Source organism: Pan troglodytes, chromosome 12 (assembly GCF_028858775.2).
Source record: "Pan troglodytes isolate AG18354 chromosome 12, NHGRI_mPanTro3-v2.0_pri, whole genome shotgun sequence".
Classification (NCBI taxonomy): domain Eukaryota; kingdom Metazoa; phylum Chordata; class Mammalia; order Primates; family Hominidae; genus Pan; species Pan troglodytes.
This window is the reverse complement of record NC_072410.2, coordinates 85,862,324-85,889,199: the sequence shown is the minus strand read 5'-3', so window position 1 is coordinate 85,889,199 and position 26,876 is coordinate 85,862,324. Positions and strand designations below refer to the sequence as shown.

Here is a 26,876-nt window from a genome sequence, read left to right as displayed (position 1 = left end):
CTCTTAAAAAAAAGTGTATTCTTACACTGAGATAAAATCTGACCCTCTAAGTAACATCTGAAGTTATGGCTGGGCCGCAGTGGCTCATGCCTGTAATACCAGCAATTTGGGAGGCCGAGGTGGGCAGATCACTCAAATCCAGGAGTTTGAGACCAGCCTGGCCAATATGGTGAAACTTCATCTCTACTAAAAATAGAAAAGTTAGTTGGAGGCTGGGTGCGGTGGCTCGTGCCTGTAATCCCAACTACTCAGGAGGGTGAGGCAGGAGAATCACATGAACCTGGGAGGCAGAGGTTGCAGTGAGCCAAGATCACATCACTACACTCCAGCCTGGGCGACAGAGCAAGCCTCTATCCCCACCCCCAAACACCCCAGAAAAAAAAATAGCTGGGCAAGGTGGCGCATGCCTGTAATCCCAGCTACTAGGGAGGCTGAGACAGGAGAATCATTTGAACCAAGGAGGCGAAGGTTGCAGTGAATCGACATTGCACCACTGCACTGCAGCCTGGGCAACAGAGCTAGAGACTTCATCTCAAAAAAAAAAAAAAAAATTCAGGTTAAAAAAAGAAACCCAAAGTGAAATAGCTCTTATATTTCCTTATTCAGGCTAAGCTCGCAGTTCTTTCCATGGTTAGTAAGCAGTCATTAACTATCACATTCATTCTTGCCTTGTCAAGTTCAAAAAGTGACATTATATTAAAGTGAGGATTTTAATATAGATAATAGTTGAATTTCTCGGTAATATCGAAAGTATTTGACTGCTATTTCCTGTCAAATTAGGGTAACAGACACTAGATTTACCGTCCTGCTGAACCAACTATAAAACAAAACAGATGAAACAATGGTTTTCAAAACACTGGACATCAAGCAACAAAGGACAGTAATAACTGAGAGAAGGGGGAAGCAAACAGGTAAGCCTCATGATTATCCCAGACACCACCTAGAGAGAGTTTCCAGATCATAGCACAGGGAGGAACAAAAACAGTATCTGAAGAAATAATGGCTGAAAAGTGCCAAATTCCATGAAAACTATAAACCCATAGATCCAAGAAACTCAATAAATCCCAAGCATAAGAAATATGTAGAGAGGGCTAACTACACCAGGGCATATCATAATAAAATCATTTAGAACCAATGATAAAGAGAAAATCTTAAAAGCAGCCAGAGAAAAAGGTCACATTATACACAGAGGAACAAAAATAAGGGCAACAGGAGATATCTCATCAGAAATAATGCCTATGAGCAAAATAAAGACTTTTTCAGGCCGGGCGCAGTGGCTCACGCCTGTAATCCCAGCACTTTGGGAGGCCAAGGTGGGCAGATCACCTGAGGTCAGGAGTTCTAGATCACCCTGGCCAACATGGTAAAACCCCATTTCTGCTAAAAATACAAAAATTATCCAGGTGTGGTGGCAGGCGCCTGTAAACCCAGCTACTTGGGGGGCTGAGGCAGGAGAATCGCTTGAACCTGGGAGGCGGAGGTTGCAGTGAGCCGAGATCGTGCCGTCACACTCCAGCCTGGGGGACAAGAGCGAGAGACTTCGTCTCAAAAAAAAAAAAGACTTTTTCAGACATACAAAAGCTGCAAAAATTCATTACTAGCATTCCACATTACAAGATACGTGAGCGGAAGACTTTAAGGTTGAAGGAAAATAATATGGAAACACAGATCTACACAAAGGAATAATGAGTATTGGGAATTTTTTTTCATACTATTATTTAAATATCTTTAAAAGACAAAAGACTGCTGGAAAAAAATAACAATGGAGTGTGTGGTTTATCACATACATAGAAGTAAAATACATGACAATAGCACAAAGACTGGGAAGAGGAGAAACGGAAGTACACTATTATAAGGTTATTGTACAATCCATGAAGTGGTGTATTATCACTTGAAGACAGACTGTAATAAGTTAAAGATGTGCCTTGTAAGCCCTAAAGCAATTACTAAAATAAGAATTACTGCTAATAAGTCAGCAAAAGAGATAAAATTGAATCATAAAAAATATTTGATAATTCAAAAGAAGCCTGAAAAAGAAGGAAAAGAAACAAGAACAGACTGAACAAAATGAATTACAAAAGTGGTAGCATTAACCTAACCATATCAATAATCATAAGTGCAAATGGTCTAAATTTCTCAATTAAAAGAATTTATCACACTGGATATATTCAACTTTAAATAACTACTTGGCTTCTAATATTAAATAGGAGAGACTGAAATATCAAAAATAAATACATTTTAACATAGCCTGAGATAATATTCTCCTAAAGTAGAAATATGAAGGTCTGGAAGTGGGACAAAAATTAGAAAGGAAAAGTAAATTTTTGTGAAAAATGTTTCAGAAAATGCCTGGATTATCAGTTTTAGGAAAATGTGGTAAATAGATAAAAGAACAAAGAATGGAAAAAAAAATCCCTGCTTCTTTAATGGTTATGCTATTTGAATATACCCTTTCTGCCACCTCCTAGTCCTTATCACCGTCATCTATAAATCCCAAGATAACCCTCCAAATCTGGCTCACATGTTTCTGCCACCAAACTTCTACATCATCTTGAGTGAAATCAATATGCATGTAGGAGATCCACTTCTGCCTCTCCACAGCCACCACCCTCTCTAGCTGTCATATCTTAGGTCTTATCATCATGAAGAACTATGATAGATGCAAACTGATTCTCTGAGCAGACCCGTCAGGCTCAGTTACTCCCAATTCATTAGTTCTTTTTTCTTTCTTTTTTTCCCTAAATTTGCTAGTTCTTTAATTTAGCTGGGACCTCTAGCCAGGGGCCAGCACACTACTGCCTGCATGTCAAATCCAGCCTACCACCTGTTTTTATAGTACAGATACATCCATTCATTTATGTACTTTCTATGAATGCTTGCATGTTACAGTGGCAAAGTTGAGTAGCTGCAACAAACAGCCTGCAAAACCCAAAATATTTACTATCCGGACCTTTACAGAAAAAGTTTGCTGACCTGCTCTAGACCAGAATCTACCCCCTTACTTTTAATTCACCCATTAGCCAGCCTCCTTGTGTCTTCACTTCCTTCCCTCTGTAGTTTTAGTTCATGGCTTATCACTTCAATCATTCCTTTGCCAAATTTTTTTGTCCCTTTTTCTCTCCGTGAATTCAACTATTAACTATCTGCATTCTCTTTTACTTTACCCAGGCTACCAAATTTGCAGCCTAGTGCCTCTACATACACTCATGATCACACACCTCAACTGGACCCTTAGCTTTTCTCGATCCTACTATTCCCTAGAAAGTTAGTCTTCCTGTTTACCATTAGCATTTTAAACCTTCTCTACTTTTCTTAAACATCTGACCCACTCTCAGCAGATAATCCTATCTCATACATAAAGCTATCACTTGTGGACATTTCCTCAAATACCCACCACCAAACAGAAATCCAAATCTATAAACCTGTTAACCTAACTTCCTACATTCTCTCTTGGTAATGATAAAAGACATGCGCTCCTCCTGCCATTCTCCAGCTATGCTCAGAATCCAGTCCCTACCACCTTCTTCAGATTATCTTCCTATTTTGAGTATCTCTACTCTTTCCCTTTTATTGGTTACTCCTCTAAGACACACATCACACAGGTGCATGCGAGTGTGCACACACACACTTTCCTTGACCCCATGTGTCCTTCCAGCTATTGCCCTCTAATCTCTCTCCTTCACCTTCACAACCTAAGCTTCCTGAAAGCTAACTATACCCACTTTATTTCTGCCCTCACCTCTCTCCTAAAGTTCTCAGTGTCCCATGTGTCACAAAGTCCTACAGATATTCTTCAGCCCTCTGGGAATTAACCAGTAGTGGTGAACAGTCCTTCCTTCTGGAAGCCCTCTCTTCTCTTGGTTTCCTTGGTCTCCTGGTTTTCCTCCTACTGTTAATGTACTCTGTATCAGACTCTTTTTCACATTTCCGTTCTTCTACCAGTCTTTTAAATGTCATTCCTCAGGGCTCCATTGTCTGTAATCTTACCTCACATACAGCTCCTGGGTGACTGTTTCAACTCCAATGGCCTTGAGTGCCACCAGTACCATATGTTGATGCCTCTCAAATTTATGTCTCTAACACATCCATACTTCTGGCTTAAGCTCAAGACCCATATACTCAACTGTCTACTAGCCATCTTCAGTTGGTTACCTAAGAAATAAATCCAAAAGTGAACCCACCATTTTCCAAATCTACTTCTGGTCTAGTTGTTTAAATTACAAATGTGGGAGTCACTTCTGACTCATCCTTTTTTCATCCCCTACATCCAATCAAGAAGTAGTTCCTGTGCTTGCCTTGGCAGCACATATACTAAAATTAGAATAATACAGAGAAGATCAGCATAAAATCAAATTTATGTATATATAAAAAGAACTAGTTCCTGCATATTTTACTTCCTAAATATTTCCTGAACACACCCTTGTCAAGGAAACCTTACTCATTTGCCCAGGTTTCTGCAACAATCCCCTAACCAGTCGCGCCATCTCCAACGTTGCTCCTCTCTAATCCATCTTCCACACTACAGCCCACATAATCCAAGAGTAAATCTCATCATAAACCCCTAATTAAGATCCTTCAAATTCTTAGAATATTCCTAAGCGTGAACTACTTAACATGTTTCACAAGGCCCTTGTAACTATTTTACCCCCCAGCTAACTCTCTATCTACATCTGGAAACATTCCTTCCCTCTCTCCCACTACTATCCAGGTATCCCATTTCTCAAATGTGCCATCGTCTTACCTCAGAAGCTCTGCTGCTAATACTCTGCCTTTCTCCCACCTCCCATTCAACAAATATTTAGTCAGTTTACTTGCCCTGGTTAATTCCTACTTGTCCTTCAGATGTCAAAATTAAACATCACTTCCTCCAAGAAGCCTCTCTTGACCACTTGACTAGGTTTGTGCTACTGCGCTCAATAACACTTATTATTTCTCCATTATACATGTCATATGTCATTGTAATCACTTCTTTAACTGTCTATCTTCCCTATAAAAATCCAACAGGGCATTGTTGTCTTATTCACTGGATTTGGTACTAGGTCTGAAAAACATTATATATATAATATTTATAAGATGAATGGACGGTTGGAAAGATAGATGAAATGATACTAGGTACTAACTATTATATACTGAGAATAACTAGGTATTGTATACTAAGAAAATAAACATTTGAGTTAGGAAGTATTCCCAGAGTATTTCCTAGTTTACAGATCAGGAATGGAGTAACCATAGAGAAATTAAGTAGGATCACATAAATTTAAAATGTTGGGGCAGAGTCAAACTTACATCTACCTGCTTTTAAAGCACAAGCCCCTTCTACTGAGCTGTGCTGTTTACTTATAAACTTGATGATTTTTTTTTAAGAGACAGGATCTCACTCTGTCACTCAGGCTAGAGTGCAGTGGCACAATCTTAGCACACTATAACCTAACCTCAAACTCCTGAGCTCAAGTGATCCTTTCACCTCAGCCTCCCCAGTAGCTAGGACTACAGACATGTGCCACCATCCCCAGCTAATTTTTTAATTTTTTGGCAGAGACAGGGTCTTGCTACGTTGCCCAGACTGGTCTCAAACTCCTAGCCTTAAGCAATCCTCCAACCTTGGCCTCCCAAAGTGGGATTACAGGCATTAGCCACTGCAGCCAGCCATGTTTACTTACAAACATTTAAAAAATATATTGCATCTAGGCTTCTATTCTCCTAAATTGATATCCAAAACTTAAGAAATGAAAACTTTTAAATACAACACTAATTAAAATCACTCCTTTGAGTCCGTTAATATAGTTTTAGAACAGTTTTTAACAAATAGCCTAGATTTTTTAAAAATTTATTTTGAAATTTAAGCACATCTCAGGTCACAAGAACAGACACTCAAGTAAAAGACAGAATATTAAAAAACAAAGGAAAAAAAACACACCAGTGATCAACTGGCATTGCTCTAGATCTCAAGCATTTAATATTCAGCTGAGGAAATGCATTAATACACTACTACACTGAATTAACTATAAAATTGGCAGTACATTTAGAAGTCATTTTGGAAAGTTCTTTCATACATTGTCAAATACAGAAGCAACATGGTAAAATGGAAAGAATATGAATTTTAGAGTCAGAAAGACCTGGGTTCAGCTCCATATTCTGTCATTACTTAATATCTGTGTGACGTTGGACAAGTTTTTCCACTTCTCTTGAGTTTAAATTTCACATATGTAAAATCCAAATAAATATTATCTTTACCGAAGATACTTTACTGAATAACCACTTTAAAATTTAAAGTGAATATGCGGCCGGGCGTGGTGGCTCACGCCTGTAATCCCAGCACTTTGGGAGGCCGAGGCGGGCGGATCCTGAGGTCAGGAGATCGAGACCATCCTGGCTAACACGGTGAAACCCCATCTCTATTAAAAATACAAAAAATTAGCCAGGCCTGGTGGTGGGCGCCAGTAATCCCAGCTACTCGGGAGGCTGAGGCAGGAGAATGGCGTGAACCCGGAAGGTGGAGCTTGCAGTGAGCCGAGATCATGCCGCTGCACTCCAGGCTGGGTGACAGAGCAAGACTCCGTCTCAAAAAAAAAAAAAAGGAAATTTAAAGTGAATACATATATATATATATATAAAGCCTCTAGCACAAGGTACGTATTTCAGTAAATGATATAAATGAACATAAATGTCTTCAGATATCTGATTGGGAAATTTAACCTGAAATTACGCCAGAAACGTACCTATCTGAAACATGGTTGATAACTTTTGATTAATTTTTGTCATTCTTCCCTAATACCTACTAATAAATGAATTATATCTATACTTCTTAATATCTGATTATTTACAAGTAATATGTTATATTGTTTGATGGTATGAAGAAGTAGGAAAAAGAAAAAGAAGAAATAATTCAAAAATATAACAAATGGTTCAGCTGTTAAAACATGTTCTAGTTACAGAAACTCCTGTGGACAAGAAAGACCAAAACAGTTTTCCACCTGAAACTGAAGAATTATGTTTTTGGGATGAGGAATTCCTCCATGCTTTAAGAAGAAATCTCTTACCTCCATATTTCCTAATCTTTCTCAGGATTTCAAGAGCATGATGTACTTTGTACTGCACATCTGAAAGTTCCCATTAACTCTGGGCAGACCCAGCAAGACAAGGTTATGCTGGTGCATGTTACCCCATGAACTCTGATCCTTCCAGTAAGTGTAGAACATAAGCAGAAAATGGGGAACTAAAAGAAAGGGGAAGAGGGAAAAGGAAGGAAGGTGGTGGAAAATGATCTAAATGACACTAAATGGTGCCAAAAGACAAGCAGGTCAGAAAAAATAACTAATATACAAATAATTAGAAAGTAACTTACAGTTGTAAATGTTGCTAGAAAATACTAGACATTAACTTCTTTTTAACACTTAAACTTCCTTTAAAATTAGCTTACCAGAATCATAGCTTGGAGGCTTCATATCTCCCTGATTCAATTCTGTCCCATATTTCAACTTGTGGTATTTGGCTCTAACAAAGAAATGAGAAAATACAGACCATCTTAAAATATATTTAAATTAACATACACAATAGTAGTAGTCACAAGAATTCAGCAGTCCTGGCTGAACACTCCTAGAACTTTCAAAGGCTCATAGCTTTCCATGGTGTCAAAGTTATAACACAAAAGTGCTTGCCTTTTCGTTGTTGCTGTTGTTATACCATCAAGTATCCTTATAACAAAATAAAGGAATAACTCTGGGAATCATTAACTCTTCTTTCTGTAATAACAAAATGAACCATATAACATCCTGGTTTCTGTAGTATTCAAATTTTCCTGATGACTGCCAAAGCTAAATTTTACTATCAAAAACAGTTAAAAAAAAAAAAAAAAAAAAAGGTTTGGATTGTGAAATAAATTTGTAGAAGACTTTTCTCAAAAAATTGAGCTTTTTAAAAAGAAAAGTCATCTACAATATTATATGCCTTGTCAGATAATCATGATTTGCCAAATATGCATTATACTGCACAATCCAAGGGGGAAAACCCCAACCCAAATCATCAATGTTGAATAAGATATTCCAGTAGAAAGGAATTGTTTTATACTAGTCAAGATATCCCTTGTCTTTTGCTCAAAAAGAACTGTGAATGGGAATACTGTTTAATCTTCTTTTCAAAGTTGACAGAATGTTATCATTCTGGTTAATAGGATTTAACCATCTGATTTAACTATCTCGGATTTAACCATGAGACTAGAAAAATAACCCAGATAATGTAGAAATTTTTAAAAGGGTGACTAAAAATAGCCATATCTGCTTAATCTATTTGCATATTTTCACTTGTTGGCTCCCTAAAATATTGAGGCCATTTATAATAGATATTCAATGTGTTAAGACTGGGACATTAATATAAACAACAATAATTTGAAAAACCAAAATAAAGTAATAAAGGAAGAAAAGTGTAACACAGCCAAATTTGAAAGTTTTTTTTTTTCTTTATAAAAACCTAACAGAGCACTTACCATTAGGTTTTTTCATAATTTAAGAAAAGTAGTGGCTGGGCACGGGGGCTCATGCCTGTAATCCTAACACTTTGGGAGGCCAAGGTAGATGGATCACCAGAGGTCAGGAGTTTGAGATCAGCCTGGCTAACATGGTGAAACCCTGTCTCTATCAATCAAAAAATACAAAAATTAGCTAGGCATGGTGGTGTATCTGTAATCCCAGTTACTCGGGAGGCTAAGGTGGGAGAATCGCTTAAACCCGGCTGCAGAGGTTGCAGTGAGTGAGCCAAGATCATGCCACTGCACTCCAGCCTGAGTGACACAGTGAGACCCTGTCTCAAAAACAAAAAAAAGAAAAAAAGAAAAAAAGTAGAAAGGAAATGAAAAATTATTTGCTCAAATGTGTAAAATACTGAAATCTTTCTTATTTTGCAATAATAATCATTTTGCAGTCACAACAGAAAAAAAAGTTTTAGAGAGGAATTCTAGAAAACCTATGAAAATTATAGGCACTTGATGTCCTATTTCTTAAGGTAGGTGATGGGTACATGAGTATTTTTTATAACAGTCTTTATATCTTATACGTATGTATGAAATGTTTTATAGTAACATTTACACATTAAGAAGGAAAAAAATATATTCATATGCCAATGAACTGATCTCTTAAGCAAAAAGTAAAAGGTACAAAATACTATGTATGTCTCCATACATTTTTTAAAAGATACATATCTATTTCATTAGCCTATGCATATGAATCTTTCTGGAAGGATACATAATACGTAAGATATCAGTTGATAAGATTTCCTTGGGAAAGGAAATCAATGAACTGAGGCAGAAGGGAGACTATTTTTGCTGTTATTTGGTTAATTAACTATATAGATACTTAATTTTTAGTAAATATGTTTAGTCCAAATTATTTAGAACATCTATTCTCAATGTGTCTCTTAACCACAAAGATTTTATCACTGGACTAAATGTTTGCCCGTCTAGTTCAATGTATTTGTAATACTACTGATCATCAGAAGGTAAGATTTACAGATATTAATTTGACTTGCAGTTACTAGAAAGTAAACAAAGTTCTAAATGTAACTGTCAATCTCTTATTTTTCCAGAAACATACTTCATTTACCATAAGACAAAGTAGTAATACCTGCTAGAAGTCAAAATAGCAACTGAATGTAACTAGTCTGAAGACAGATTATATTAAAGCTTTTAAAATAATAGTAGCAATAAAATGTTATGGAGTTTATATTTTTTATATATATATAAAAGAAAAACATTTTCAAACACAAAATACTGCATTACAGTGCATTCTAGTGGTCTCAGGAAAAACTACAACAGAAACTACAAAAAGGGAACAGAAAATATTTTACAAAAATAAATATAACAAAAATTGTGACACATTATGAACATTTTATTTTAAAAAATAGACAAAGGCAAAATATGTAAAGAACTGTTGTGTTTATCACAAGCTATGGTCCCTTAAATCAAGGTCTCCCTACTGAATTGTTACATTCACTAAAATATATTTTTCTCACAGAACCCTCCTTATGCTTAACAGCATTCCTTTTTAAGTCAATATGTGAAAATACCTTCTCATTCATACCGTTTTCCACTGTTTTAACACTCAGCTCACTGTGTTAACCAATCTTTCTTGTTTGCTATTCTTTTTCTGTCTAATTCTGCCTGTAAGATAAAAAAGCAGATCTTATATCTAGCAACTCCATGTTTGATACACAGGTAGGCCCTCCATAAATGACCTTTATTGGATAAAAATAGCATAAAAATTGTTTAATAACTATAATACACTAAAGAAGAGTAATTTTAGCTTTGTTTCAAAGCCTATTATTATACATATTATGCTAGGAGTATAACAGCATCTCAATTATATCTTAAATGTGGATGCTAAAAATAATTTGATTAATTTCAATGAACTATTACTGAATTCCTATGATTTACAGGCACTGTGCTGGCTGCTGGGACAACCTACAGCTTGTAGTTAGGTAAGGGTGGAAGGTGAGGGTATGCGTAAGAGACAGGAATGTAAATAACTACAGCATACTGTGTAAGAGCTATAAGGGCTACTAGCAAGTATTACAAGAATGCAGATAAGGGATTATCTAATTCGGTCAAAACTGGTGTCAAAGAAAGCTACCAAAAAGAAGGTAACACGTGAGATTTTAGCTAAATCTCAAAATACCAGTGGGAGTTTTCCAATCAGAAAATGGATTGATGGAGAGAGCATTTCTGTCAGAAGGGACATCTTAAGTGGAAGAAAAAAAAAAAACACACACAGTGGGTCAAAAAACAGCAAACAGAATAATTACACCCAAAAGGTATGGAAGGAATGGAGACAGAGAAGGGACAGAAAGGGTCTGGTTGTGAAGAACTTTACTAAGAACGTGAAATTAGCTAGATATTTTTAAACACGGATATAACAGAATTATCATATTTGTGTTTTAGAAAATGAATTCTATGGATACGGAAGATGAATTAAAATATGGAAATACTAGAAGCAAGGAGGACAGTTAAGTTACTACAGTAGGGTAGATAAAAGTAGCAGTGAATAGAGAGAAATTTTAAAAATGGCAGAAATTTTTCAGAACTGTATTTATATAGTATTTGAGGTTCCTCAGCATAGATGTTCCTAAGTCAACCTCAGATTATACACTATGTAATCTTGAAAATTTATATTAAATTTTATCACACATTAAGGAATGCTCTGATAAATCCACTGCTAGGTAAGTAATTCTTCTGTAACATTAATAATTCGGTTTTACTTTTGGATCCTAAAGTGGGACTACTTAGAAAATCTGCAAAAATCATGCAAAGAAAATCATGTAAAATCATGATCTTTACTTAGGCATTTACAGCTGAAATGACAAGGTATCTGGAATTGCATTAAAATAGATCAAGGTGAAAAAGACTGACAAAAACATTAACTGTTAAAACTTGGGGCTGTATATAAAAGACATTAGTTTCTCTATGAGTATATTTCAAATTTTCCTCAATAAATTTTTTTTAAATTCAATTTAAAATTCAAGCCACAAATAAATGCTTTTTAAAAATTTCTTAGATGATACAAATAGTGCCATAACATCAAGAATAATCTCAAATCATTCCATATACTTCAAAAGAAACAAAACCAGGCTGGGCGCGGTGGCTCACGCCTGTAATCCCAACACTTTGGGAGGCCGAGGTGGGCAGATCACCTGAGGTTGGGAGTTCGAAACCAGTCTGACCAACATGGAGAAACCCCGTCTCTACCAAAAATACAAAATTGGCCGGGTGTGGTGGTGCATGCCTGTAATCCCAGCTACTGGGGAGGCTGAGGCAGGAGAATCTCTTGAACTCGGGAGGTGCAGTTTGCAGTGAGCTGAGATCGTGCCATTGCACTCCAGCCTGGGCAACAAGAGCAAAACTCCGTCTCAAAAAAAAAAAAAAAAAAAAAGACACAAAAGCAGGAACTCTTTTCCAGGAGCAATCCCATTTAGTTAAGAAAGAGAAGAAAAAAATCTTCCCTAGATTCAGCCAGTTCCTTATCTCTACTGTCCTTCAGAGTCAAATTTCTTAAAAAAATAAGCAACTCTGCCAGGCGCGGTGGCTCACGTCTGTGATCCCAACACTTTGGGAGGCCAAGGCGGGCGGATCACAAGGTCAAGGGATCGAGACCATCCTGGCCAAGATGGTGACACCCCATCTCTACTAAAAATACAAAAATTAGCCCAGCGTGGTGGTAAACGCCTGTAGTCCCAGCTACTCAGGAGACAGAGGCAAGAGAATGGCTTGAACCCAGGAGGTGGAGGTTGCAGTGAGCTGAGATCACACCACTGCACTCCAGCCTGGTGACAGAGCAAGGTTCTGTCTCAAAGAAAAAAAAAAAATAATATAAGCAACTCCATCTCTCCCCACTTCATCCTTCTCAGCCCTCGATCCTCTGTGATCTGGCTCATGTTCCTGCTGCCTTACTGAGGCTGCTTTAGTAAGGGTACCAATAAGCTTCCAACTGGCAACTCCAAATGACTATTTTCAGTATACAACTTACTTGGAGTCTACTTAGCATCTTCAGTTATTGAACTCCCTCCTTTAACTCACTTCCAAAATACTACTCTCTCCTCCTTCCTTCTCTATTTCTTTGTTGGCTCTTCTTCCTCTGCCTTCTCTTCAAATATTTCTACTTCCTGTCACTCCTTCTAGTTCTCTCTTCTGTTTCCCCAATACTTGTTCTATCAACTACTCCTTTCACTTCACTCACAATAATACTGATGATTCCCAAGCATATATTTCTCATCATGCGTCCCCCTCACATATCTGCTCTTTAATTCTTCTTTTTAATTCATTTGATACCTTCTAAAAGTCTCTCATAATTCAGATAGTCCTTCAAGCCAGGAACCTGGGAGTCATTCTCCAATTATCTTTCTCACTCACCCACTGTCCCATCTCCAAATTTTTATATAAGCTTCAGATTTCATGGACTCTACTTAAAATTTTTTATAGTTGATGTGTCTCTATTTCAGCAGCTACTGTGTTATCATTTCTCATCTTAGACTATTACAATCTTTCTGCCTGTGTTTACAGATCTTTCCAGTCCACCCCCACACTGAGGTCAGGAGATCTTTCTAAAATGTATTTCATACTCTATCTTGCTTAAAACTTTCCAGTGCTTAACAACTAAATGCAGTATATATTTCCAGACTGGATCCTGGACCAGGAAAAAAAAATGCTATAAAGATCATTTTTAGAACATCTGAATATAGACTATATCAGATAATAGAATATCAATGTTACATTTCTTTAATTTGGTAATATACTATAATCATATAAGGAAATGTCCTTGCTCTTAGGAAATATACACAGAGGTAGTTAGGGACAAACTAGCAAATGATTTAGGGGAAAAAATGGTACCTATAGAGAGAGCAAACACAATAAAGCAAATATAGCAAATCATTTTCAATTGGTGAATCTGGGTAAAGGGTATACAAGATTCTTGCAACTCCTCTATTAGAGGTCATTTTAGATAAAATTTTTTTGGCTGGGCATGGTGACTCACACCTATAATCACGGCACTTTGAGAGGCTACAGCAGGAGGACTGCTTGAGCCCAGGAGTTCCAGACCAGCCCTGGGAACAGGGCGAGACCCTGTCTCTCTAAAAAATTAAAAATTTATATGTGTGGACTGGAGTATATCTGTATTCCCAGCCACTTGGGAGGCTGAAGTGGGAGGATCACTTGTGCCCAGAAGGCTGACACTGCAGTGAATCATGACTGTGCCACTGCACTACAGCCTAGGCAACAGAGCAAGACCCTGTCTCAAAAAAAAAAAAAAAAAATTAAACCTCCCACATTCCCTGTTACATGTAAGATAAGAGTTTGAACTCCTTGGTTAGGCTATGATCTGACTCTTGCCCCCTCTACCATTATCGATCATCAACTGAGAGGAGGACCACAACCAACATCCTACTCTCCACACACAAAGATTACAAATTTCTGAACACACCAAACTGCTTTGTTCCATGTCAAACATGTTCTCTCTACTTCCTGCACCTTGTCTGTCTGACAAGCACCTTCTTATTTGATGCTATTCAAGCCTCACCTCCTCTTACTCTGCACTCCTTTTTACTTTCATCTTCCAGATGAAAATAACCACTCCGGGCCACACGCGGTGGCTCACGCCACCCAGCACTTTGGGAGGCTGAGGCAGGCGGATCACGAAGTCAAGAGATCGAGACCATCCCAGTCAACATGGTGAAACCCCGTTTCTACTGAAAATACAAAAATTAGCTGGGCATGGTGGCAAGCGCCTGTAATCCCAGCTACTTGGGAGGCTGAGGCAGGAGAATTGCTTGAACCCAGGAGGTGGAGGTTGCAGTGAGCCAAGATCGTGCCACTGCACTCCAGCCTGGCAACAGAGCAAAACTCCGTCTCAAAAAAAAAAAAAATCTCAAATACTCGGCCAGGTACATTCGCTCTGCCTGTAATCCCAGCACTTTGGAAGGCTGAGACGGTGGATTACCTGAGGTCAGTAGTTCGAGACCAGTCTGACCAATATGGTGAAACCCTGTCTCTACTAAAAATGCAAAAAAATTAGCCAGGCATGGTGGCATGCGCCTGTAGTCCCAGCAACTCGGGAGGCTGAGACAGGAGAATTGCTTGAGCCCAGGAGGCGGAGGTTGCAGTAAGCCGAGATCACACCACTGCACTCCAGCCTAGGCAACAAAGCAGGACTCCACCTCAAAAAAAAAAAAAAAAAAAAAAAAAAAACTCACTACTCCCAAATTATGTACTTTTAAAAATGTTTTTTCTTTCCATGTCCCTAATACAGCTTTTCATCAACTTTCCCAAAGTATGAAAAGAAACACGTATTTTTCACTAAGAGGTCAACCTATTTTCAATCTCTTACGCCATTTAAAGATTCTACATGATGATGAACACAAGTTCTAATAAAATTTTATCTGTTTCTCATTATTCATAAATATCATCTATTTATCTAATTGCATCTAAATGCTATTTTATTGCAAATATCCCATTCACCAACTTCAAAAAGAGAAAAACAAAACAAGCATCATTAAAAACAAAGCAAAAAAGTAGCAAAATAGATAATTCTAATATCACCTATAAGTACTCAGTTATCTAAAAAAAAGAACTCAGATTGTCGACAAAAAAATCCAAGGCCCATTCATTAAAGCAAATAAATAACTCATATAACTTCCAAAAATCTCACTCATGACCTATTTTCCTTTACTTGTGACCCAAATTTAGTTACTGGAGTATCTTAGACACTAGCAAAATAGAAAGGTAAGATAAGCTTCTGGAGAGATTGTAACGGCAGACAGCAAAGGAACAAAATACACAAAAAAAAGTCTATAGGCTGGGCACGGTGGCTCACACCTGTAATCCCAGCACTTTGGGAGGCCGAGATGGGGGGATCACGAGGTCAGGAGATCGAGACCATCCTGGCTCACATGGTGAAACCCCATCTCTACTAAAAATACAAAAAATTAGCCAGGCGTGGTGGCGGGCACCTGTAGTCCCAGCTACTTGGGAGGCTGCGGCAGGAGAATGGTGTGAACCCGGGAGGTGGAGCTTGCAGTGAGCTGAGATTGCACCACTGCACTCCAGCATGGGCGACAGAGTGAGACTCCGTTTCAAAAAAAAAAAAAGTCTATATAGAATCTTAACATAGTCTGCTGGAACAATTTTTTTCTAAAGAAAATACATCAAATTGAATAATATTAAATGACAGGAAAAGGGGTAAACACTATAGAAATTTCCTTTAAAAATTAAAAACTATTTCAACTTTAAAATGAATGGGTATTAACAGTTCAGGGAGCATATCTGCTTCTTCAAAACAGGCAGAGTAGGAAAAAAATGTTGCTAATTTTTAAGAAATCACATAAATCAGTTTTTTGATCATTATTAAACTATTCATAATAAAATTAACATATTACAACCATTCATACAAATGTTTACTACAGATACACCTGAACTCAAGCAGTATGAACATTTAAATTTATTTTAGGAATGATGAAAAAAATTATTCCAACATTTAAGAGACCACCATTTTGGCCAGGCCCAGTGGCTCACACCTGTAATTCCAGCACTTTAGGAGGCTGAGGTGGGCAGATCACCTGAGGTCAGGAATTCGAGACCAGCCTGACCAACATGGAGAAACCCCAACTGTACTAAAAATACAAAATTAGCTGGGTGTGGTGGCGCATGCCTATAATCCCAGCTACTGAGGAGGCTGAGGCAGGAGAATTGCTTGAAACCGGGAGGCGGAGGTTGCGGTGAGCCAAGATCGCACCATTGCACCCCAGCCTGGGCAACAAGAACGAAACTCCATCTCAAAACAAACAAACAAAAAAGAACACCACTTTTCATTTTACTGAATTACCTTTCCTGTTTAAGAGCATACTCCAACATTTTGATCCTCCTCACAAGATCCTTCTTCAAATTTTCTTGGCCCTTCCTTTCTCCCTGTAGGAAGGCAATCTGGGCCTGAGTAGGGGAAAGACAGACAAAATTCAGTTTAGACCAAAAAAAAAAGTTTTTTTAACTCAGTAAAGAACCTTTGGAAGTTTGAACAATTAGATGCAAAAATATTTCCTTTACACATTTCTCACAAAGTATGTACAAATATAAAAATGCACTGACTGCAAGGGGGAAAAAGGATTTAAGTTAAAAAGGGCCGGGGGGACATCTAAATGCATTTTACTTCAGGGTAGGGATTTTACAACACATAGTCCACATCATTTAAGAGTCTACGATATAAAACAACTAATATTGCCAGGTGCGGTGGCTCACACCTGTAATCCCAGCACTTTGGGAGGCTGAGGTGGGTGGATCACTTGAGGTGAAGAGTTCAAGACCGGCCTGGCCAACATGGTGAAACCCTGTCTCTACTAAAAATACAAAAATTAGCTGGGCCTGGTGGCACCTGTAATCCCAGCTACTCGGGAGGCTTAGGCAGGACAATTGCTTGAACCCAGGAGGCAGGGGTTGCAGTAAGCCGAGATTGCGCCACTGCACTCCATCCTGGGTAACAGAGTGAGACTCCATATCAAAAAATAAAATAAAACAACTAATATTAATGCAAACAAATGCAAGGTGTACAGTACAGTTTGCTAAAGTGTTTGTCTTTTTGCCATCAACAGGATCTTTTTATAAAGCAGGAAGGGTTAAAGTAAAATCAGTTCTTATAATCCCCTTGCACAAGCTTCATCATATATTTAAATTTTATGACAGATTCCTTAAGTGACTTTATTTTGGACCTCCCCTACAAACAATAAATTGCTCCCTTTTCTCAATCCCCACCATTTTTCTCACCCACCTTGACATGTAATCCATAGAAAAAAGAAAGTGAAAGTTGGGAAAATGAAAATTAGAGACAATGGCCTTCTGCCCATTCCTGCCCCCCACCCCAAGGAATTACTAAAACCCTACATTTGAACATGAAACAAACTGTAAACAACTTTTAAAGTCAGTAATACAGAGGGGTAGGAAAGAGTAGCTCTCCAGAATATTAAAAGAACATTGACAATTGAAATACTATCTTTCACATAAGAAATTGAAACTATGTCACAAACATTAACTTGTTAAAGTGACTCATAATACCTCTTAAAAGTCATAAGGGCCTCAAAACTAGCTACAAATTTCACTATTCTCACATGTACCACCACGTCCGTCTATTATACTGACCCACTAAGACAGGTAACAATGTTATTTATGTATCTACAGTGCTTTCCATTAAGTGAGCAAGAACTTTACATTTAAGGATGACCTTGCCACATCCCTAAGGAATTGTGAGGATTGTGCAAGTCAGGTTTAGCAAGTGAGCCATTAAACTTAATTCTCATTCAAGCTTAGTTTGAATGAGCTTTGTTCCTATTCAGTACCACAAGAAACATAAAATCCAACTTATCTAGTCTCTTATAACTTTCAAAATGTAGGTAGTTTGTTAAGCTTTTGTTTTCATTTCAATGTGCTCTTAAATTTTACATTACAATTAAAGGAAGGATTACATTTATCTTACTGAAATAAAAGTGGTCTGAAAACAATTCAATTGTTTTCAGAGGAAAAGGCATCAAATATCCACAAGACTCTTTTGAAATTATATATTCTGCAGTGGGATAATTATGTTACCTAACCAGAATAGTAATGACACATGCATTTAAAGCTGATAAAAATGAAAGTCTTGTCAAAAGGAAATGACAGCCCAACATGTCAGGCCAAACATGCTTTGGCATAGAACTTTATATGCTCTTTAAAATGACTTTAATAAAAATAATAAGCTAATCAATGCAATCAAACTTTGAAGGTAATAACAATATCAATTATCAATTTTGTCCTCTCGATACTCCTTGGCTAGTTTTGCATTTCTGCTAACATCATTGGTCCTGGATGATTCTGAAACTTCAGCCTACAATACCATAAAGTCTTTACTGTATATGTTCAACTTCAAGCATAAGAGAAATTACAATTAAAAGTATAATCAGAGGCTGGGCACAGTGGCTCAGCCCTGTAATTAACAGCACTTTGGGAGGCCGAGGCAGGACGATAACTTGAGCTCAGGAGTTTGAGCCTAGCCTGTGCAACATAGCGAGACCACATCCCCACAAATAATTTTAAAAATCAGCCAGGCGTGGTGGCATGTGTCTGTGGTCCCAGCTACTTGGGAGGCTGAGGCAGGAGAATCACCTCAGCCCAGGAGGCCAAGGCTGCAGTGAGCAGTGATCACACCACCACACTCTAACATGGGTGACAGAGTGAGATCCTGGCTCAAAAAAAAAAAAAAGCGGGGTGGGGGGAGGTAATCAGGGCCAGGCATGGTAGCTAATGCCTGTAATCCCAGAACTTTGGGAGACTGAGGTGAGAGGATTGCTTGAGGCTGGAGTTTGAGACCATCCTGGCCAACATACCAAGACATCTCATAAAAAAATTAAAAATATAAAAAATAAAGTACAATCAGATTTCTTCTTTTCCACCAGATGGATAAAGTTCAGTAATTTAATAATATCGTAGAAAACAGGCATTTATATGTTAGCTGTGGTGATATAAACCAGTTTCACTTTATAGAGGACAACTGGTAATATCTGTCAAGTTTGTAAATGCATGTACCCTTTAACTCAGCAATTTTAGAATGTTATCCTTCAAATATATATTTGCACATATGTGAAATTATGTAATACATGACTGATAAAACACAGACAAGAATATGTATACAACCCAAATGACCACCTAAAGGAGACTGGTTAAATAAATGAATATAATTGAAAGAAAATTAGGACCTGAACTAAGACCTCTGAGAAAAGAGTAAAAGACTATGAGAATAATGTCAATCTTTTACCTTTTTTTTCTCTAGGAAACTTAGATATTAGAAACAAAAAGTCTTAAAACACATTCCTACATTAAAAAAAAAGAATTCCTTCTGTAAAACGACCTCAGTCAAAAGCATAATAATTGGTATAAATTCTTACTCTTTTAAAATAAAGATTAAATTCCAGCCAAAAATTCTCCAGATATGGCAGTATATTGCTCTTTGAATTGAACTGAGGAAGGGCGAGGGTGAGAGACATAAAAGATGAAAACAGCAAAAGGAAGAAAAAAAGGGAAGGAAAAAAGGTAAAAAGAAAAAGAGGAAAATAGGTCGGACACACTGGCTCACACCTGTAATCCCAGAACTTTGAGAGGCCGAGGCGGGGGGATCACTTGAGGTCAGGAGTTCGAGACCAGCCTGGCCAACATGGTGAAACCCTGTCTCCACTAAACATACAAAAATTAGCCAGGCATGGTGGCAGGCACCTGTATTCCCAGCTACTTGGAAGACTGAGACAGAAGAATCACTCAAACCCAGGAGACGGAGGTTGCAGCGTGCAGAGATCACACCACTGCACTCCAGCCTGGGCGACACAGTGAGACTCCATCTTAAAAAAAAAAAAGGCAGGACGCAGTGGCTCACTCCTGTAATCCCAGCACTTTGGGAGGCCGAGGCGGGTGGATCACAAGGTCAGGAGTTCAAGATCAGCCTGGCCAAGATGGTGAAACCCCATCTCTACTAAAAATACAAAAAAAAAAATTAGCCAGGCGTGGTGGCAGGTGCCTGTAATCCCAGCTACTTGGGAGGCTGGGGCAGAGAACTGCATGAACCCAGGAGGCAGAGGCTGCAGTGAGCCGAGACCACGCCACTGCAGTCCAGCCTGGACAACAGAGTGAGACTCTGTCTCAAAAAAAAAAAAAAAAAAGTTATGAATAAAATGTTTAAAAAATTAGAAATCATCATACTGCCATTTATCAGTACAACTAAACCTAATAACAGCATATATTTCTGGAGAAGAAAACTTTGGAATTATCTTCAAGGAAAATGAATGTTGAACTTCCATGATACTTTATACGTATTTTTCACAGTATAGAAAATTATTCACTTCCTAACCATTATAAACAAAAAAGATAAAAATAATAGAAGGAAGACATTTTACTATTTAAGTCTGCATGACAAAAAGAAAATTTATTTTTGTATTATTTTCAATTCTAATTTGTCAAAAGGATATATGTAAATAGGAATATAAATCTTCTATATTTAAACAGGTTTATCTGCATACATAGTATCTAATAAACAATTAAAATATTTAAAATGCACCATTCAATTTACTAAAGCCCCCCCACCCCTTTTTTTTTCTTTTGAGACGGAGTCTCGCTCTGTCGCCCAGGCTGGAGTGCAGTGGTGCGATTTCGGCTCACTGCAACTTCAGCCTCCTGGGGTCGAAGTAATTCTCCTACCTCAGCCTCCTGAGTAGCTGGGATTACAGGTGCACACCACCACGCCCAGCTAATTTTTGTATTTTTAGTAGAGACAGGGTTTTACCATGTTGGTCAGGCTGTTCTCAAACTCCCGACCTCGTGATCCACCCACCTCAGCCTCCCTAAGTGCTGGGATTACAGGTGTGAGCCACCACGCCCGGCCTTATTGAAGCCATTTTAAACTACCTTGTATTCTAAAATTTAAAAGGGCTAGGATTCAAAATTGAAATCACTGAGAAGTATATTCAAAATGAAAAATACACAAAATTCTTGGGTTGGACACTTTTCAGTAGCTTTTCAGTTACTTGCTATGGAATATAAAGAGCATTCACTTTTACAAAAATCTAAAATAAAATATTATAAAGCTTGATTAATTTAAGGTTCTCATCTTTTGATTTGAACACAAACTTCAAAGTAAAAGAGGAAATATATAAGTAAAAGTCAATTATATGGTTACAGTGTACAATGAAGTTTCAATAATCGCTTTATGTCTTAATGCCTTCTATAAACTATATCTATTCCCCCTGAAAAGCTTTGGATTATATTATCCTCTTAAATCTAGGCTGCTAGTTTTCTCTGGCACATAATCACTGCCTGTAGCCCTCTCTCTTAAAGACAGTGTCATTATCAGGCTAGGGGCGGTGGTTCATGCCTGTAATCCCAGCACTTTGGGAGACCAAGGCAGGTGGATCACCTGAGGTCAGGAGTTCGAGACCAGCCTGACCAGTATGATGAAACCCCATCTCTACTAAAAATACAAAAATTAGCCAGGCATGGTGGCGTGTGCCTGTAGTCCCAGCTACTCAGGAGGCTGAGACAGGAGAATTGCTTGAACCTGGGAGGTGGAAGTTGCAGTGAGCCAAGATCACGCCACTGCACTCCAGACTGGGCGACAGAGCGAGACTCCATCTCAAAAAAAAAAAAAAAGTGTCATTATCATTTGGTGACATCAAACTTTACCACCAGAATCACCCAGATGACTTGTTAAAACACAATTTTTTAGGTTCTACCCTCAGAGTTGCTCATTCAGTAGGTCTGGAGTGGGGCCCAAGAATTTGCATTTCTAGTAAGTACCCAGGTGATAATGCTGCTGATCTGGGACCACCCTTGGAGAACCACTGACTTAAACCGTTTGTAACACAGTTAGGAGGCCAAAAACAAAAAACAAAGCAAAACAAAACAAAAAGCAGGAAATAGTCTGTTAAGGAGCAAGGAAAAGAACAGTCTCAGAGGCCGGGCGGGCGCGGTGGCTCAGGCCTGTAATCCTAGCACTTTGGGAGGCCGAGATGGGCGGATCACTTGAGGTCAGGAGTTCTTAACCAGCCTGGCCAACATGGTAAAACCCCCATCTCTACTAAAAATATAAAAAACATTAGCCAGGTGTGGTGGCAAGCGCCTGTAATCCCAGCTACTCAGGAGGCTCAGGCAGGAGAAATGCTTGAACCCGAGAGGTAGAGGTTGTGGTGAGTCGAGATCATGCCACTGCGCTCCAGCCTGAATGACAGAGCAAAACTGCCTCAAAAAAAAAAAAAAAAAGAAGAAGAAGAAGAAGAAGAAAGAAGCAAAGAAAAGTCCCAGAACCCTACCTCTTTTTTTTCCCCAAAGTGTTGAGATTACAGGTGTGAGCTATCGCATCCAGCCCCAGAACCCTACCCTTTTTACTCCACAGAAGTTTGGAGTCTTATACAGGCCTTCAAGGTGACAGACGAGTACATACTAGCTTTTTGAGTCTCTTCCAAATTCCTTATTTATGACTATACTTTTGGCAGTCTCCTGATAAAATAAAATCTACCAATATATTTCAGTTCAATCACATGTTTGGGAAATACCTACTTCCCATCAAGTCTAAACTGCTGTAAAGGAGAATATAAGAAAAACAAATAAAACCAAGTTTCTACCCACAATGTACTTCCAATCTAGTTAGGGTACAAGACCAGCTTGTACACAGGCTGTGTTATGTTCACAAAAACAGCTAAGAAAAGATAGTGCAGTACTAATAAATGAGGATTCAAGTGATAAAATCAAATATTTGTATTTGTTCATTTAACAATATTAACTAAACACCTACTTTGTGCCTGGCAGTTATTGGTACTGGGACTAAAGTAGTGACAAAATGAAACAGAGCTAAGAATCCAGTGAATGAAACATATGTTGCCTAAGACATATGTGTACCAGTAGCATATGTTATATTTACTTAGAACCAGAAACACAGTTGCAGGCAAAAGCAGTGAATATAAAAATAAACACAAAAAGCAACTGGATGCCTATTTAACTCTGGAGTCAAGTAGAGAACCGATGTTCAACTTTAAAATTGCTTGCTTGCTTATTCATTTATTTGTTTATTTATTTGAGACAGGGTCTCGCTCCGTTGCCCATGCTGGAGTGCAATCATAGCTCACGGCAGCCTCGAAATCCTGAACTCAATCAATTCTCCCGCCTCAGCCTCCCAAGTTGCTGGGACTATAGGCGCATACCACCACATGCAGCTGATTTTAATCTTTTTGGTAGAGACAGGGTCTTGCTATGTTGCCAGGCTGGTCTCGAACTCCTAGCCTCAAGCAATCCTCTCACCTTGGCCTCCCAAAGTGCTGGAACTACATGCATAAGCCACTGCACCAAGCCTAAAAACTGTATTCTAATCTGGTATTTATTCTACAGCAAGTTTTACTTTTTTTTTGAGACATTCTCACTCTGTTGCCCAGGCTGGAGTACAATGGCGTCATCTCGGCTCACTGCAACCTCCGCCTCCGGGTTCAAGCAATTCTCCTATGTCAGCCTCCAGAGTAGCTGGGATTACAGGCACCCGCCACTGCGTCTGGCTAATTTTTGTATTTTTAGTAGAGACAGGGTTTCACCGTGTTGGCCAGGCTGGTCTCAAACTCCTGACCTCGGGTGATCTGCCTGCCTCGGCCTCCCAAACTGCTGGGATTACACGCGTGAGCCACCGCACCCGGCCTAGTTTTACATTTTAACAAACTAGTCAGTCTCCTGAAATTTTCCTAATAAATAAAATTACTGTACCATTTTATTTATTTACCTATTGTTACATTTCAAAAAAAGATAAGATGTGAACTTATGGATTATATTGAAAATAAAGATAAATTTCATTTTATGTTTTTTAGAGATGAGGGTCTCTCTTTGCTGCCAGGTTAGGAGTGCAGTGGCATGATCATAGTTCACTACAGCCTTGAACTCCCGGGCTCAAGTGGTCCTTCTAGATAACATTTTACCTCTGAAGTGCTATAGGAGATACTGGTATATTCTTTCAAAAGCAATCTCTCCATCCCTAAATGTAAGATTACAAACATAGATTTTCGTATACAGAAAACCCTCAACTGCCCAAATTCTCACTTAAAGCACTAAATTAATTACACCCACATTATCACCTTATGGCATCTTATAAATAAATGTACATCAGTAGGTTTCTTGAGATCCCAAAAGCTCCCTCAGAACTCGAATCAGTCAGTTAAATTCCCTCAGCACATCTTCCTATCTTTCACCTCTTTATAAATGTTCCTTATATTTGCTCAAAGGGCTAGAAATTCCATTTTTTTTTAAATTTACACACACACACACACACACACATATATATATGCAGTTAGCCCTTCATATCCATGAGTTCTGTATCTGCAGATTCAGTCAACCATCTATCAAAAACATTCAATAAACAATAAATACAAAATTTTAAAAATACAGTATAACAACTTTTCACAGCATTTACACTAAGTATTATAAATAATCTAGAGATGATTTAAAGTATAAGGGAGGGTGTGCATAGTTTATATGCAAATACTACACCACCTTATATAAGAAAATTGGAACTTGAGCATCCACAGTTTTTTGTATTGGATGGGGGAGTTCCCAGAACCAATACCCTATAGACATCGAAGGATAACTGTATATGTACATATACACATATGTAGAAGAAAAGAGAGAATAAGATATCAATCAAGGGAGGAATTCTGCAGATTTACGGTATAAGACAGTATGATATTCATAGATTTAACATTAATGGTTACCACTGTTTTGAGAGCTACCCAGAAGATACTTTAAGGCAATGGAGAAGCTAGAGGCCCAATCTAGGGGCTAAATGCATGAGTCTAGCCTAACACCAAGCATTTGTTTTTGGAAGTTTTTTTGAGACACGGTTGGAGTGCAATGGCACAATCACAGCTCACTGTAGTCTTGACCTCCTGGGCTCAGGCAATTCTCCTGCTTCAGCCTCTCGAGGAGCTGGGCCCACAGGTGTGTGCCGCCATGCCCAGCCAAGCATTTGTATTAAAGTTAAAAGGCAATGACTCTAAACAGTTTAAGAAAAAAAAACTAGGCTGGGCACGGTGGCTTAACCTTGTAATCCCTGCACTTTGGGAGGCCGAGGCAGGTGGATCACGAGGTCAGGAGATCGAGACCATCCTGGCTAACACAGCGAAACCCTGTCTCTACGAAAAATACAAAAAAATTACCCGCGTGTGGTGGCAGGCGCCTGTAGTCCCAGCTACTCGGGAGGCTGAGGAAGAATGGCGTGAACCTAGGAGGCAGAGCTTGCAGTGAGCAGAGATCACGCCACTGCACTCCAGCCTGGGTGACAGAGGGAGACTCCGTCTCGAAAGAAAAAAGAAAAAAAAACTAAATCTATTGATGTAAAATGCTCTCTGCCCCCACAAAGAAAGAAAAATGTAAGGACTAAGAAAATGGCAGCTCTTAACCAGAAAAAGAACAGAAATGTTCTATATCTCCCCCACCAAAAATCAGTGAACTAATTCAGCAAATGCTCCAACCTGAGCAAAAAGGATTCAAGTGAAATAAAACCTTCATTAAAGTTGAAAAGGATATTAACTTGTAGAATATGCGTACATGTAAGAAACATAACATATTACTCTCAATGGAAATATAATTCAGATAAAGAATTCCACAAAAAGATGTCTTAATCTTAAAATCTGAGGATTTACAGAGCTCTCAGAAAGTATTACTTGCAAATGATAAGTCTTCTATAACGTATGATTTTGTTTATGGTTAGCTCCAAAAGAGTTTTTAACATGTTTTAAACCAACATGATTATCTGTTGATAGGTATATAATCTCTAAAGAAGTATTCTTCAATAGGCAACACTTCTCATATTTAAAACATTCAGTCTTTATGTATAAATTATGAATCCATAAATCTTAAGGAAGTACATAAAGCCCAAACTCTTCCCAACGGAAGAAGGCTATCGACAATCTGTTCCCATCCCCTCTATCTAGCTTTGTCTTCCACATTTCTATTCACACATCCTATGCTCCAAACAAAGTAGACAATTAGGCTGGGCGCGGTGGCTCACGCCTGTAATCCCAGCACTTTGAGAAGCCTAGATGGATGGATCACTTGAACTCAGGAGTTTGAGTCCAGCCATGGGCAACATGGTGAAACCCCGTCTCTACTAAAAATACAAAAATTAGCCCGGTGTGGTGGCTCAAAACTGCAGCCCCAGCTACTCGGGAGGCTGAGGCACAAGAATTGCTTGAATTTGGGAGGCAGAGGTTGCAGTGAACTGAGACTACACCACTGTGCTCTAGCCTGGGCAACAGAGGGGAGGATGGTGGGCAAAGGAAGGAACGAAACTCATAATTTTATGTTTTTAAAAAAATAAGTAGACAATTAGTCTTCAGATACTACACCTGAACTTTCCCAGCTCCATGCCTTGGCTTATGCCCTTCTCTCTCCTACCTCTCCAAATGCCCTTTCATTTTCGGATTCTACCAATGTCCTAGTCTGAGCCTACACACACCCCAGTAATCCCTTCTCTGAATTCCAAGAGCATTTCTTATTTTCTATTTAAAAACAAAACAAAAAAACCTCTGTATGTACATATTATTTTAACACTTTATGAGACTTATATTAATGTTCAGCAAAAAGGCAAGAAAATAAGGACTTTGGCATACTTAATATGTATCACGTACTCTACCAAACACCTTCTATAATTAATCTCATTTAATTAGGACTATGACATAATTATTGTCTTGTTCTCTTTTAATTTTCAGAATGTTCACAATTTATCTCATCCCAAACCAGATAAGCCCTCTAAAGGCAGAAGCCTTCATTCATGCAGTCAACATAAAATAATTAAGTGCCTACTAAG

The 26,876-nt window shown here is 38.4% G+C and overlaps 1 protein-coding gene across 5 annotated transcripts in view; it reads right to left on the bottom strand.

The window, feature by feature from the left end:
• STRN (striatin) overlaps positions 1-26,876 on the bottom strand; it is a 119,570-nt gene that overhangs the window by 61,711 nt on the left and 30,983 nt on the right. For 4 of the 5 annotated variants that reach the window (XM_525732.8, XM_016948352.4, XM_016948353.4 and 1 more), the window contains exons 2-3: positions 16,359-16,462; positions 7,421-7,494 (exon numbers count right to left, since the gene is read on the bottom strand). In XM_525732.8, coding sequence (XP_525732.2) covers positions 7,421-7,494; positions 16,359-16,462 — 178 coding nt within the window. The remainder of the gene's footprint in view (positions 1-7,420; positions 7,495-16,358; positions 16,463-26,876) is intronic. The other variant, XM_016948355.4, reaches the window with a different exon arrangement.